Raw genomic sequence first — 14384 nt, forward strand, 5'->3', positions numbered from 1 at the left:
CCTCCTCCGTCCTCAGGCACCGGTCTCAGGCACCCGCCCCCAGGTCTCGCAGGGAGAAACGCGGGATATTCTTTGTCCTCCGGCGCCGTTCCCAGGCACCTCCTCACCGGTCCCGCCACCCTGCCTCCCCAGCAACGGGGGCCCGTCCCTCTAAGGCTTCCAAAAAGCGCTCGCCAAAAAAAAAACTGCTCCGGTTTCTCTCCACCCGCCGGGAGCCGGGGGGAGGGGCGCTCGGGTCCCGCCGGGCTGGGGCTTGTATCTTACCCCCTTCACAAGGCGCTGGGTTCTTGCAGGTGTGGATGTGGTCTGGATGTTGTCCTGTGTCCTGTGGTCTCTATTTTAGGAAGATTTTTCTTTGTTATATTTTCATAGCTCTATGTGTTTTTGGGAGGAGATTTCCACTGCTCTACTCACGCCGCCATCTTGGCTCCCGCTCTAACTTTTTAACTTTTAATACTACATTTTATTGCTGAAGAACACTATTTTGTTAATTGAATTTACATTTCTCATTGAGTGAAGTTGAACATTTTAAAAATAGACTTATAAATCATGTGACTTTTTTCCTATGAACTGACTAGCTCATATCCTGTCCCCATTGTCAAGTAGCTGGCCTTTTTCTTATTGATTGATTGTTATGGATTATTTCTATGTTAGGAAATTAACCTTTTGTCATTTGAATTGCAGATATTTTTCCCAGGTTGTCATTTATCTTTTAATTTTGTTGTTTGTCTTTTCCTCCTTTTTTTTGGTGGGGGTTGGGGTACTTTATTTCTTGTGTTTTTGTTTGTTTGTTTGTTTGGGGTGTTTTTTATATAAGTCTTTGCCGTTATGAGTTCTAGGTTTGATGACTGACTTAGGAGGACTTCCCTTCTTCGAGATTATTTTTTAAATACTTTTTTCCTTACTTTTTTTGGCTTCAGGTTTAAAAAAAACTAAGTATTCAACCCACCAGACATTTATTTCTGCTCACATCCCTGCTCCTAACCATATTCCTTAAGTTCAGATTTGCAGCATTTTCAATTATCTCATGTTCTAGATGTTTTGCTGTTTGTATTTCAATCCCACCCTTTGAGATAAATTTAAAAGAAAACGTTTAAATTTTCAGCCACTAGGGCTCTGTTACTGAACTTTCTAGTCTTTTGCTATTTGCTTCCCGTTATATTCGTGGCCATCAGATAATAGTCTCTTATCCTGCAGTTAGGAATTACTCTATGATGACAGGGGCTGGTCCTTGGACCTCATTCCGAAAACCACTGCTTTTTTAAAGCCCTTTCTGTGTGCCCAGCACCAGGCTCCCTGCCTTAGATCCTTCTCTTCTCCACAGTCCTCCTGTAGGGAGGTATTTTCATATCCTTTCATGGGCAGATGCAAGGCGCACGCCAAGGTGGAGACAGACAGCATGAGGGGCCTTCCCAAGGCCGCAGTCAGGCAGTGCTGTGGCCCAGAAATCCTATCTTCTCTTATTCCAAAGTCTCTGCTTGTCATCACTCTGTTGGACAGCCTGTCACCCAGGAAATGCCAGCTTTGCTTTTCTTCTGTGCCCTTACCTTGCCCTCTTCCAAGTTTGCCAAGGCTGCGGGAAGGGAAGGCATTGGGGTCCTCAGGGTCTTGTTCCTTCTGTCATCCTACCTGGCCAACTCCATACTAGCATCCATTCTGAGCACATTCTGCATATTGACTAATTTAATCTTCACCACGACTCTGTGAAAGGACCATTATTATCCCCATTTTACAGCTGAGGAGACTGAGGCACAGGCAGGTTCATTGACTTGTCCAAGATCTCGCAGTGAGTAAGCAGCAGAGCCGATGTGACAGCTCAGCTATTCTGGTTCCAGTATCCATGTCCCTTAACTCCTACTGTTCAGAGGGTCTGATTTCAAACCCTTGGGCTGTGCAAAAAGAGGCATGCCCTTATTTACTTTATTTCCTGATGTTGCAGAAGTTCCCAATGCAGGTTCTCAAGATCAGGATTGACAAATAGGGCTTTGGAAGTTTTCTTTATTTTACCAAATGTACATTACAGTGGTCCAGCAGTGCCCCTCCCCACCCCTGCCCACTCTCCTCCCTCCCCCTTGGTAACCGCTAGTCACTTCTCAGTGTCTGTGAGTCTAATGCTGTTTTGTTCCTTCTGTTTTGCTTTGCGGGAATCTTCATACTGCACATTCACGGGGTGACAGGCTGACCCATTCTTGGTCAGGCACAGGCTTGTGGTGGGAATGCATTTGCAGAAAGGCATCCACTTTCTTCCCTCCAGTTCAATCCTTTTTTGGACCGATGGCCCAGTCCTTTGAGTTGGACCGAGAGCAACATGAACACAGCCCTTGATTTGGGTTCTGCCACTCATGGCTCATCTCCCAGCTCATGGTTCACGGCACAGTTCACCAGAGGGGAGATTGAGCTCGGCCCTGCGTCATGTGGACATACCTGTCACTTTCATTTTGGAATACACATGAGCATGGGTGACGTTTTCATAGGAGTAACTTTGAATCTGCTCAAATTACTGGATTTAAAATGTGAATCAGTTAGCTTTGGGTTGGCTCATGGGTTCTTCCCTTCATGAGCAAGGTCCTTGACACCTTCCACTCTCTAGAACCCTGTGATCAGGAAGCCAGCCACATTCAGACCAAGCTGTGTGCTCGCATGTTGCTTCTCTGACTGCGATGTGCATGTAGAGAACCTGAGGATTTTGTGAAAATGTAGGTTCTGTTTCAGTGGGTCTCAGGTATGTGCCAGGATAGCAAGCTGCCAGGGCCTACTGGTGCTTCTGGGCCTGGAATTGTTTTGTGTAACAAGGTTTTCAGGCGGGAGCTGGTATGCTCAATAATGTCTCATTATTTTACAGTTTGTATTCTTTCTAATTACAAATGTTTCAAGTGTATATATGGTTACAGGAAATATATTAGCCATCAAGATTACAGTTTGCTTTAGATCTCTTTTATGAAATAAAATACTATAAAAGGAGCTCAGTTCCCTCCCACCCTTTTGTTTCCCAATATAATCACTATCCTGGGGTGGTGTGTAGCACTCCAGGGCATGTTTTTATACCATTACTGCATGCAGGTGAGTCATAAACTATCAGAAACATTCTTCTGTGTTTCAGAATGATATCCTGATGTGTTCATACACGCATGTGCACGCACACACACACACACACACACACACACACACACACACACACACACAGGATCTGCAGACATCTCTCCTTTAACTCTAACTAGTATCAGGTCACTTGTGACATGTATTTTAAAGAAGGATTCTTGATGTGAAATGAAGCTGCCATCTTTAGAGAAGGAAGTGTTTCTTGGACTCGTGATAGGGTTGGGTGGGGGTCCTAGGAGTAACCCCCCGGACATGCACACAGGCTGAGAAATCCCATTCCTAAATTCTTAGGGTCCAGGGTCAAGGTCAGATGGACACTCTGAGGCTGGTCTCCTGGTAATGGCCCCTTCCCATTGCTCTGTCCCCCTCCCTCCACTTCCCAGTGGCCTCCATGACTCCAGGGAAAGGGGAGGGCATGACTAGGGGGCACAGGTGGGAGAGAGCAGCCATGGAAAGGACTGGACAGAGTGTGATGGTGGCTGGTGGTTTTTTCCAGGAGATGATCTCATGCGCTGTGTGGACCTCTACAACCAGGCCCAGTCCAAGTGGTTTGAAGAGATGGTGACCACGACATTGGTGAGTGATGAGAGATGTGTAAGCAGGTCAGTGCAGGGCCTGGGGCTCAGGACGCCCTAAGTGGATGCTGGCAGGCATGCCGTCGACAGGGCGGAGGGCACTGTAGGGATGGGCATTTGGCTCACTCTGGTGTTGGGGTGAAGATCTCAACTTGGGGCCCCATCTGTGTGTATTCAAATCCTTGCTGTGGCTCTTCCTAGCCAAACCTGAGCAAGGTTGAGTCTTGCTCTGTCCCCCTTGACTGTCCCCTGAGGGGTCAGTGTCAACTGGGGATGCCCCCAACTGAATGAGTAGTGATGCCTTTAGGACAAATAGCCACATTATAGGAAGTGTGACCCTCCTCACTGCACCCCCAGGAGAGCTGCTGGTCAGAGACCAGGGGATCCTTACAAGGCACATAAATGGGCAGGGTTGAGGTAGCTGTGCAAGAGTAATGGGGGGGCTGACTGCAGGGCCTGGGAGCAGGCAGCAGACCCCTTTTCTTGCCTTCCTGAGTATTTCTTATAAGAGGGCGGTGTCTCCTCAGTCAGCACCTGCTTGGCTGGACAGTGAAGTGTGGTTGGCACTTGGGCCACTGGGCTGGATGAGAAAGGAGGCATCATGCCAGGTGCTTCTCGCATTGTCCCACGGCCCAAAGCCACCCTCATCCACCCGCCACAGGACTGACCTTTTGCCGGTATCTTCCCCAGGTGTCAGCCCCCCAGAGCAGATTAGAGGCCTCCTCCAGGGACAGTGACCTAGTTTTTCTCCTGGTTAATCTCCTAATTGAGCACCCTGCTTCCTCATACCTCCCTACCCGCCCCCCCCTAGTTAATCTCCTGGGCCATGACCCAGTTGTGCACAAAATAGCAAGCTGATCCCCTACATTCCAAAGATGTGGAACCATCTAGAAACCAAAGGAAAAACTCTTCCCTCTCTTCCCTTTGACAATGGCCACCCCTCTCCCAGCACCCCCTGTCTCCCTCCCCTCAGGCTTTCTGTGTCCCACTTCTCCACCCCACTGGGGAATGGCTGGCTGCACTGGTGCAGAATCACAGTGAAAAGCACAACAGACCCTGGCTCAGACCCTGCTTCTCTCATAATCCCATCACTTTAGCAAGTGCTTTACCTCTCTAGGCGTATTCCTTTGGTAAATGCCGGTAAGAACAGAACTTACCTCTTAAATGCATTATGAGGACAATAAGTAATACACATAAAGCTCTTAGTGCCCCCTGGCAGAGCAGGATTCAGAAAGTAGCAGTTGCTGTATCATCATCAGCCTGACCTTCACCCCTAGATACTGGCTGGGTGAGTTCAGCCCCAGGGGCAGGTGGGATCAGCTCTAAGCAGGCGTGTAGGGTGGACTGGGACCTGCATGGTGGCAAGGTCCCCAAGCTGAGGGGACATGCTCTGAGATCTCGGCTCTCTTCCTGGGGCAGGAGCTGGAGCGGCTAGAGGTGGAGAGGGTGGAGATGATCCGGCAACATCTGTGCCAGTACACACAGCTGCGGCACGAGACAGACATGTTCAACCAAAGTGTGAGTTCCCCACCCCCAGGCGGAGGCCAGCAGGACCCCGGGGGGACCCAGGGCCACCTGGCAGTGTGCTGTGGCAGGTTAAGTGGCTGCTACAAATGAATATGTCCTGAAGGTTGGCAGTGGGCAGGTGCCAGGCCTTTGGGTGGCCCCTTGGGATGGACCTGCAGGTTATCCTGGATGCCCACGGGAATCCATCCCAGTGCATGAAGTAGGAATGTGCATGAACTGTTACTCTGAGGAGAAAGAAACCTATGGCACTTAAAGCAGCTGAAGCCCTTACTGCCTCCTCTGGCACATTTCTTACCAAAGGAAAAAAAAACCTAGAAATATCCAAAGTATCTAAAGCTAAAGTTCCATTTGACCTTTTCTTGGGTGTTAAACGTGAGGACAAAAGGAGGAGGTTACCAACCTGGAGCCTTTGGGTCGCCCAGCCTCAGCCCTGAGGTCTGTGGGGGAGGTGTACCCAGTGACTGGAGATGAGAGCGCTAGGCTCCTTGCATGTCTGCCCCCACAGGGGCCTCCCCCAGGACCCCACAGCCCCCAGGAGAGGCTGCCCTGACTGGCTCAGAGGCAGCGCCCTGGCTCGGTGGCCATCTCTGACTGTGCTCCCTCCCCTGTCTATTGCAGACAGTCGAACCTGTGGACCAACTGCTTCGGAAAGTGGACCCAGCCAAAGACAGGGAGCTGTGGGTCAGAGAGCACAAGACAGGCAACATCCGCCCTGTGGACATGGAGATCTAGCTGGGCACATGTGCCCGGGGGTCCTGCCGAGGACGGGCTGGGGGTCCCAGAGAGAGGAAGGGGCGGCTCCCGCTGTGATGCCGAGTGGAGCTGTCCTCACACCCATTCTCCTGGTCCACTGAGCTGGTGATTCCAGAAGGGCGGCCTGCACGGCCCTCTGGGAGCTCCCCAGTGTTCCCGACTAGGAAGACAGGTCCACAGCCCTGCCCATGTCTCTGAGGCTGAGGCCCCCAACTCCTGCGCTGTACTTGCCATAATGAGAACAGACTGACGCTCGAACTTTGTGGTCCCTGCCGAGCACCACAGGGGTCATCTGCCCCCTGGAGCCAGCCGTGTCACACTTGTGCCCCTGGAAGCCCATAGCCCTTCCTTCAGCTGCCCCCTTGTCTCCAGGGCTTCAAGGGTCAGGGGAAGGAGGTTTCTGTCTGCCAGCCAATGTCAGGATGAGAGTCGTGGAGAAAAGGCAGCCTTCTGTTCAACAGCCTGCACCCAGAATCCTTTGCAGCCCTCCCTCTTTCTTCTTCCCATTGCATTCTGGGCTCCTGCGTCCTGGCCCTTCTCTGCTACTTTGCATCATCGGGTATCTTGGGAGGAAGGCCTGTCTTCCCAGACTGACCCTGCCTGGGGAGGTCAGGATGGAACTACCTCATTCAGCAAATTAGCCCCAAGTTGGAGCATTGAATTGTGTTACCTATTCGACCAGGCATCCTCTGTAACATCTCCTCTCTGGAAACCCCCGGTCTACCCAACTCTCTGCTGCTTCCTCCCACCTCTGCCCCCTACCAGGCTCTTAGTGGGGCTAGGGGCTGCGTCAGTCCCTTGTGGGAGACAGGTTGGGGCAAGTCTTTGTCATTCCCCTAAATGGCTCCACCTGCTGTTGTGTGCGTGGGGTGGAGGGCGGTTGAGACCGCTCTGTATGGCGCTGTCTCACCGGCAGGCACTGTACAGGCAGTGTCACACTGCCTTGGCAACTCCGGCACGTTCCAGAGTCCTGCATGGAGCCTGCTTGGTGCTGATGCCACCTTCCCCTTTGCCCTCCTCGCCGTTCCTGGGAAGGCCTGGCCTGAGTGTGACTTGGGAAGCATTTAGCCCTACCCCTGGGTCCTCACTCATCACTTTGTCCTTTTATACAACCAGAGCAGACACATTCTCCACCGTTGTTAAATCTTGAGAATCAGCTTAAGGGGACTGAAGAAGAAAAAGGCCCTGAAGGAGTTCATACAGCTCGTAAGGGGCAGATTCTAGCTGGAACCCACACCCCGAGAACCCATTTTCTTAGTTAATCTTTCCCATTGATTACTTTGGGTTTATGGGACCTACACATCTCCCACAAGGTCATAATTCTAAGAGCGCAGCCACTGGTCTTTCTCTCACTCTGGGAACTGATTATTCATCTTGAATCTCTTGACCTTTCACTGAGTCAGAATGGCTGTCATAGTTTATAGTAGAAAAATACTGAATATTCTAAAGCAAACTGAACATTGTCACTTTTCTTACTGAAACACCCACCCAAAAAGGTCAGCGTGAAGGCTGTTGGGATGGATCTGTTCCTGGCCTGGAGAACCAATCCTTCTGGAACTAGGGTTAGGCCGTGACACCAGCTACTGATTTTAGGGTATTACTTCTTGGCTTTGTGGTAAAACTGGGCACTAGTAGTAGTTGCTTTGGGGCTTTAGTAAACTAACTTGTGGATGATTTTCAGACATTGAGAGCCAACAGCCTTGTTACCAACACAGATACTCTGAGTGTGGTGTGGCTCATGGAGTCTGTTCCCTTACCTCCACCAGAGGATTCCAGTCGCCTGCTTCTCCCTGGGACAGAGGGAGCTCTCTTGTCTCTTCCAGAGTAGCCCAAGTTGGACCAGTGTGAACAAGTCTATTTTCTGAAGTCATTCTTGCCCCCCCTGAGACCTTCACCTCAGTCTCATTCACCTCTTCACCTGCTTTTTTTCTCTTCGTTTATTCATTCATCAAGCATTTAGCTAAGGCCGAGCGATGCGCTAAAATCTGGGAACAAGATGAGGCCCTGTTGTCAGGGAAGCCCATGGTCTCTTACTTTGTTTCTGTCAGGGGTCTTGCAGGTCGGTAACCTTGGCATTCACCTACAGGTACTCTGCAGGATTTATGTTTTCAGAGATACTGTGTGTCATGCTGATGTGCATTCAATCATTCACTCATTCGTTTGCTTATTCAGCAGATACGTGGGATAAGCCAGGCATATGTAGCTGCATATGAGACAGGCAATCTCCCGGGGCCCCACTATTCTCCATGTAGACGGGGATGTTTAGACTTTCCTGGAGAGCGAGGATATCGCACCCCTTGCACATGTCACCCGCTGGGAGCCTGTAATGACAATTTAAATGGCCTTGTCGCATTTACCCACTGGGTGGAAGGTAAGACAGCAAGAGTTTAATCACCCAGTCACTAAACCCTCACAGCCTGCATCCGACTCTAAATAACTCTCCTTGCTTTATAAAGAGGAAGAGTGAAGCCCAAGGGTGGCCAGTGAGTACTGTGGAATGAACACCCTGAATGGGGTGCAGGGCTGGAGTGGAGAGTCCAGGCCTCCTGTTCTTATTCATGGCTCCCCTTCTGGGTGAAATCAAGATAAAGATGAATATCTAAAAGTGTACTTCAGATCTGCCCTCCACCCAGGTTGTTGTTTTTTTTCTTTAGATTTTGGTGTTTGTAAGAGAATTTGGCTGGATTTACTCAGAGTGAGGCTAGGTGATTCTTGAGCACATGCAAGTGGCTGTTTCTGAAAACAGGTGAGCCCTTTCCACCAGCTGCCTCTACCTGGAAGACATGGATGCACTTAATTTTGTCTGTGAAAACCTGATTTTTTTGAAATATTAGCTGTAAGATGAATAGTGTTCATAGTGGGTTGGTAGCTATGACAACCTTCAGGGAAAGCCTCTTATTCCGCTCCATTTTTTTCAATTGCTTTTCATCAGCGTTGCAAAGCACTGGCCATCTGAGCTGTAGGGACAGCTGTGCTGAGGGTCTGCTGTGGCCACCTTGGGCCTCCTGACTATGTCCACCCAGTGCCTGTTGGCTGGGGGAGGATTTCTGCCAGGGGAGGCACTTCTCATCAGGGCTGGTTAATGAGTGAAGCCAACAGAAAGAGTGCCTACATTCATGAACCAGGGGTTTGTTTCTATTCCCTTTGTGAAAACCAATCAATTATTAGATTAGTGGATGGGTGCATAAAATTCTTGGCTGAGCCCAAGTTCCTTCTTGGAAAAGCCATAAAATTCAAAGGATGTCAAAGACCTTGGCTTATTTAAGTGCTTTTACTTCCAGCTGTGAGTGGCCTTGAGAAGGAGAGTTTAAACAGGATTCTGCAAACCTGCTGGCTTTATGTAGGTATGGAAAGCTCTTCAGGAATGTTAAGTGGGGCACCTTTCACAGCCTGCTTACTTACACACCATCCAATTCCCATAATCCTTCCCACCCCTACAAGCTGATTGCCTCCCCCCCACCCCAGGTTTATTGAAGTATTTGACATATAGTACTGGGGGTTATGGACAAACAGTAAAATTTACCCTTTCAAGTGTATGGCTCAGTGAATTTTGATGAGCATGTAACCACCAAAGTCAACATAATATTTCCATCTCTCCAGAACATTCCCTCAGGCTACACTGTAGTCAATCCGCTCCTCCCATCCCCAGCCCCTGGCAACCACTGATTGTTCTCTGCCCCCATTGTTTTTGCCTTTTCTAGAATGTTATGTAAATGGGCTCACAATGGTGTAGTCTTTGAGTCTGGCTTCTCTCGGCTTGCTGTTTTTGAGTCACCCATGTTGTGTGTGTCAGTAGTTCAGTCCCTCGCATTGCCAAGAGTGCCCCATTGCATGGGTGTATCCCGCTGCTTCCTTGCTTTTAAAGTGAGCAGTTTGCTCCGGAAGTTCCTGACCCGGGGTCGTTAGCTTTTTTGCACAGCTATTTCCAGCCTGCTGCTGCTTTCGGCTCCCAAGCTGCCACCTCCAAATGCCAGCTGTGCCCACGAGTGGGTCTTGGGCTCACACTTGCCTTTTTTGGTCCATTTTAGGGTTTTGGCAATGCAGAGAGCTGCCGGGGATTGTAGGGAGGGACAAGTGGGGTCTCAGTTGCCTCCCACTTCTGTGCCCTGATGCCTGAAGCTTGTGTCTGACCAGCAGGCACGGCCTCCTGGGGGCCTTCACTTCAGTGTGGAAGGGCTTTGGCACTTATCGAGCATTAGTGGGTGTGGAAGGTGGGTGGGTCTAGTGTGGATGAGAAAGCAGGGGGCTGGCCGTGGGCCCATTACCACCCTTTCTTAGTTCTCTGCTGCTTCATCTGCAAACAAAGTATTTGTTCTAGGTGGTCGCTTGGGCCTCCTCCAGCTACTCCATTTACTCCCCATCTCATTTCCAGTTTTGTGCCCTATGCACAGGGTCATGCCTAATCTGGGTCTCATCAGCACAGCAGGGCATGGTATAGTCTAGTGTCCTCGGGAGAGGGATACCCTGGTACTTCTCTGCTTAGATGCAAATGGAGCTCTTACTAAGAGTCTCAGAACTGAGCTGCCGAGAGGAGGAGGTAGTTCCTCCCAGGACCCCTAAAGCAAGCATAACAGTTGTTATCCTTTGGGTCTTGTCCATGGATCTTTGAAGTCCACTTCCAAGGATCCCGGATAGGCATGGAGTCAGAGCTGCCTCCATTGCTGGCGCCTGGCTCTGCTGGAGGTCACACCAAGCCTGGCCTCTCCCTGCCAGCATCCCGCTGTGTGGGGCTGGTGGTAGCAGAGAGAGGACCAACCTCAAGCAGGGCAGGCTGGGCATGATCCCAAGGTAAGGACCATGTGTGATCGTGCCCTGCTCTGTGACAGGTGAGCCCTGGAAGGCAGCTAGGTACCTCTCCAGGTGGGCCCAATGCGCGCGCATGTCCGCAGAATCCCACACCGCCAGGGTGGCTCTGGGCTGGGTTTTCCCAGGAAGGACTCTGTGTCCCCACCCCCCATGGAAGTGTTATTTCTGTTGGGCCTTTGCTGAACATGAGGGACCCAACTCCTGTTGCCGTAGCTTTGGGTTAGAAGGTGGGTGACAGAAACCAGTGTTCCATGTTCCGTAACCCTTGATTCTGGGGTGTGGCTCCATTCCAAGCCTTTGCTGGGAGATGCCTCTGAGGGAGAGGGGTTGTGAGGACCTTCGGATTTTTCCGTGCACTGTTCGGGGGACACTGACCCTTTCTGCTTGAGGGGAATTCCTAATGGGATTGCAGTGGTGGAATGCAAGGGGTCCGGGCACATGGGTGCTCTAATGGGGATGATGTGACATGGGGACAGGGAGGGAAAGCATATGGTTCCAGGGCAAGAGCACTGGACTGGCCCTGCTCCTTTGTCTCATTTGTCCCATAACCTCAAGTTGTCACAACCCCTCCCAGGACCCCTGTGTACTCACCTGTCAAGTGGGGACATGCCCCTTCCAGCATCACATACAGAGACTGGTTCTCAGGAGCTGTGGCATCCATGCAGCCCTGTGGACCCAGGGACAGACCTTCAAAGGGACATCAGCTATCCTTGGTGACGGAGGCCCCAAACTTGTATCTCTTTCCTTCCCTTAGGGAGGAGATGGCGGTAGGGTGGGGGGCAACTCTTTCACAGACATGAGCACATCAGCAAACCCTATGGAAGTGGAATTTTCTAACAGAATAAACTTGCTTATTTGGTCTGTTTTCTGTAACTTTTGCTAAATACTTTATACATTTTTAATGTTAAAAAGCTGTGTCTCCTGCCAGCATTCCTCATCCCGGTATGAATGTGTTTACTCCACATTGTATATCCTTCCATCCTCTGGCTGCCTAGATCAGTAAATAAAATTGATGTATTATAATTTATAAGTAACACTGTTGAAACTCTGATCCCTCTGGGGGCTGTAATCTGCCCTTCTCCACCCCGCTGTAATAGCATTTGTGTGTATTAATGCTGAAGAATTAAATGTTTAAAGGGTTTAAATTTTGAAGGCGTTTGCTATATATAATTGTTCTGCATTATTATAAAGCATTTTCAGGAAGTTAAATGCTGTCATTTTTGACTTTGGCTGTGTGTACACTTGAGATGCTTAGATTCATCCCATGTAAAATAAACTGTCCAGAGACACTGGGTCCCACTGGGTGACCCTCCCTCCTGGAAGGCTGCCACATTCTCCTTTGTACAAATGGTCTCAGCATTCCTCCCAGGCTCCCAGAATTGGTGATAATTTTCCTCCTGATGACTTAGCGGGACAAAGGGCACCTGGCCATTGACTTCCAGATGGGCACATGTTGCTGGACCTATAAACTTGACCTTGGTCCCAGTCCCCTCCCCTGGTGACCTGCGCCCCTGTGAAGAGAAGGGACTTCTGGTTATTGTTTCTTTCCTCATTTGTTCATCTATCCATTCATTCACTCATGCAAGCATGCAATAATTACTGAGCACCTACTATATTATATGCCAGACACCCCTCTGGGTGCTGGGGACACACCTGTAAAGAGTGCTGCCTTCATGGAGCTTTTAGCAGAGACAGACAAAAACAATAGACATACAAAATTACAGCATGGGTGTAGGTGTTAAGTGTAAGGGAGAAAGAAAAATAGGGCAAGGTGAGGGGGATCAGTAGTTTCAGGGGTGAGGGTGGGTAAGTTGGGATCTTAAGGTAGTTGGGGTGGCCTCATCTAGAAAGTGGCCTTTGCTCAAAGACACAGAGACCTGGGAGGGAGTCTGGCGGGTACCTGGGGGAAGAACATTCCGGGCAGAAGAGGCAGTGTCTAAAGACCTGGGGGTACCTACTTGTCTGAGGCCAGTGTGGTAGGAGCAGAGGGATGGTGGGCAGGGGCAGCTTCGGCAGGTCTTTGCCCGTGATCCAAGGCCTTTGACTTTACTCGGGTCGGTTTGAGCCAAGAAGCCTGACTTCATTGCTGTATGACTAGGGGATAAGGGCACGAGTAGGCAGACAGGGAAGCTGAACAGGGCTGGGCAGGGGACGATGGTGCCTGTAGGTGCTGGTCACCGTGGAGGCAGGAGAATGGTCAGGTTCTGGAAGAACTTTCGAGGTAGGAGCGCCAAGATACCTTGATGGTTTGGAGCGGGTGGTGACAGAGAGAGAGGTGCTGAGGACAGTGCCAAGGATTTCAGTCCAAGCAACCAAGAGGCTGGAGTGCTATTCCCAGCAGAGGGGCTTTGCCAAGTGGCAAAGCCAGAGGAAAGCCCTGGTCTGCCAGGCTGCCTGTTCAGGGCTCTTTCCCCTACATTACAACTGCCGGGAGGCTTGAGCCAGGGGGCAAGAAGCTTCATTTCCACGGGTGAGCCGCTGGGGTTGCCATGACAATGGGAGAAGCCAAGCAGAGGAGGGCGGTCTCTCCCATTCTCTGCCTCCCACCACCCTCCCCCAACCCCTGTCCTCTCAGTGCAGGCGTGGGTCCAGGCCAGGGTAGCAAGGGTCATCTTGTCCTTCAACTCACACACAGCAGGGGAAGGTGGAGGAACGGAGTGAGGGCTGGGGGGCTGGGCCCTGGCTAATGGTCAGGAAGAGCTCCGGCCTGGGGTGTGAGGGGGCCAGCCTCTGGGAAGAGCCTGCTTTTTGCAGTCAAGGCCAGGCCAGGAGGGGGAGACACAAACTGGGAATTTGGGACTGGAGACTGAGCCTTCCCCCCCACCGCCCCACCATCTTTGGGGTTCCCGGAGAGTTTACAGCCCCGGCTCAGACTTAACAAATTCCCTCACAACACATCATCTCCAACAACTTGTTTGGCTGAGGAGTGTAAACTCTCCCTCTGATAGAAGATGTTTATGCAGGTTTTCAAACAAGCCTGCAGGTCATGACCTTTTCCTCAGCAGCATCAACACAGCCACAGCGGTCCTTCCGCCGCTGGGCCCCTGCTGGGCAAGACGGCCTGAGGAATGTGGACAGGGCCATGCTGCTTCCCACCTGGTCCCAGCTCTGCCCTCCTTGCCCTTGGAAAGGGCAGAGGAGCCTGGGGGCTCTGGCTGCCCTCCCTGTTAACCCAGGGCCTCGTCTCCTTACCTGCTGCCATGGCTGCTCCTCACCTGCACCGGGGCCTCTTGTCCGCTCTGCTTGGGCCTCCTGGAGAAAGGACACAGTTGTAATATTGTGAAAAGGGCCCTGAATGGGGAGCCTGGCAGACCCGGGCTTTCCTCCTGGCTTTGCCCGGTCAGCAGCCGTGTGACCCAGGCAGGTGACATGCCTTTTGGTGATGGGTTTCTTCTCCCCAACATCAGCCTCGCCTCATGTGCAGCCTCAGCATGGAAGGCCCTTTGAGCCGCCTCCCGCACCCGGCTGGAAAGCAAGGGGGAAGCCTCTGGCCTCGCTTTGTGTCTGCTTGTTTGTTTTTGAGTTCCATGGCTGTCCTATTTCTGACTGCTCTGGAGAACAAATGCCTTGCTACAGGATAGGGAAAGTCTAGAAAAAGAGAAAGTCCTCCTATAAAGAAATAGT

The 14384-nt window shown here is 51.0% G+C and overlaps 1 protein-coding gene across 18 annotated transcripts in view; it reads left to right on the plus strand.

Moving 5' to 3' along the window:
• Window positions 1–11963, plus strand: part of GAS7 (growth arrest specific 7) — a 236842-nt gene extending 224879 nt beyond the window's left edge. For all 18 annotated transcript variants that reach the window (XM_017658638.3, XM_073234788.1, XM_037026752.2 and 15 more), the window contains 3 exons: window positions 3596–3675; window positions 5094–5192; window positions 5820–11963. In XM_017658638.3, the coding sequence (XP_017514127.1) occupies window positions 3596–3675; window positions 5094–5192; window positions 5820–5933 (293 nt within the window). In that variant the 3' untranslated portion in view covers window positions 5934–11963. The remainder of the gene's footprint in view (window positions 1–3595; window positions 3676–5093; window positions 5193–5819) is intronic.
• Window positions 11964–14384: the final 2421 nt, after the last annotated feature.

Source organism: Manis javanica, chromosome 4 (assembly GCF_040802235.1).
Source record: "Manis javanica isolate MJ-LG chromosome 4, MJ_LKY, whole genome shotgun sequence".
NCBI lineage: Eukaryota > Metazoa > Chordata > Mammalia > Pholidota > Manidae > Manis > Manis javanica.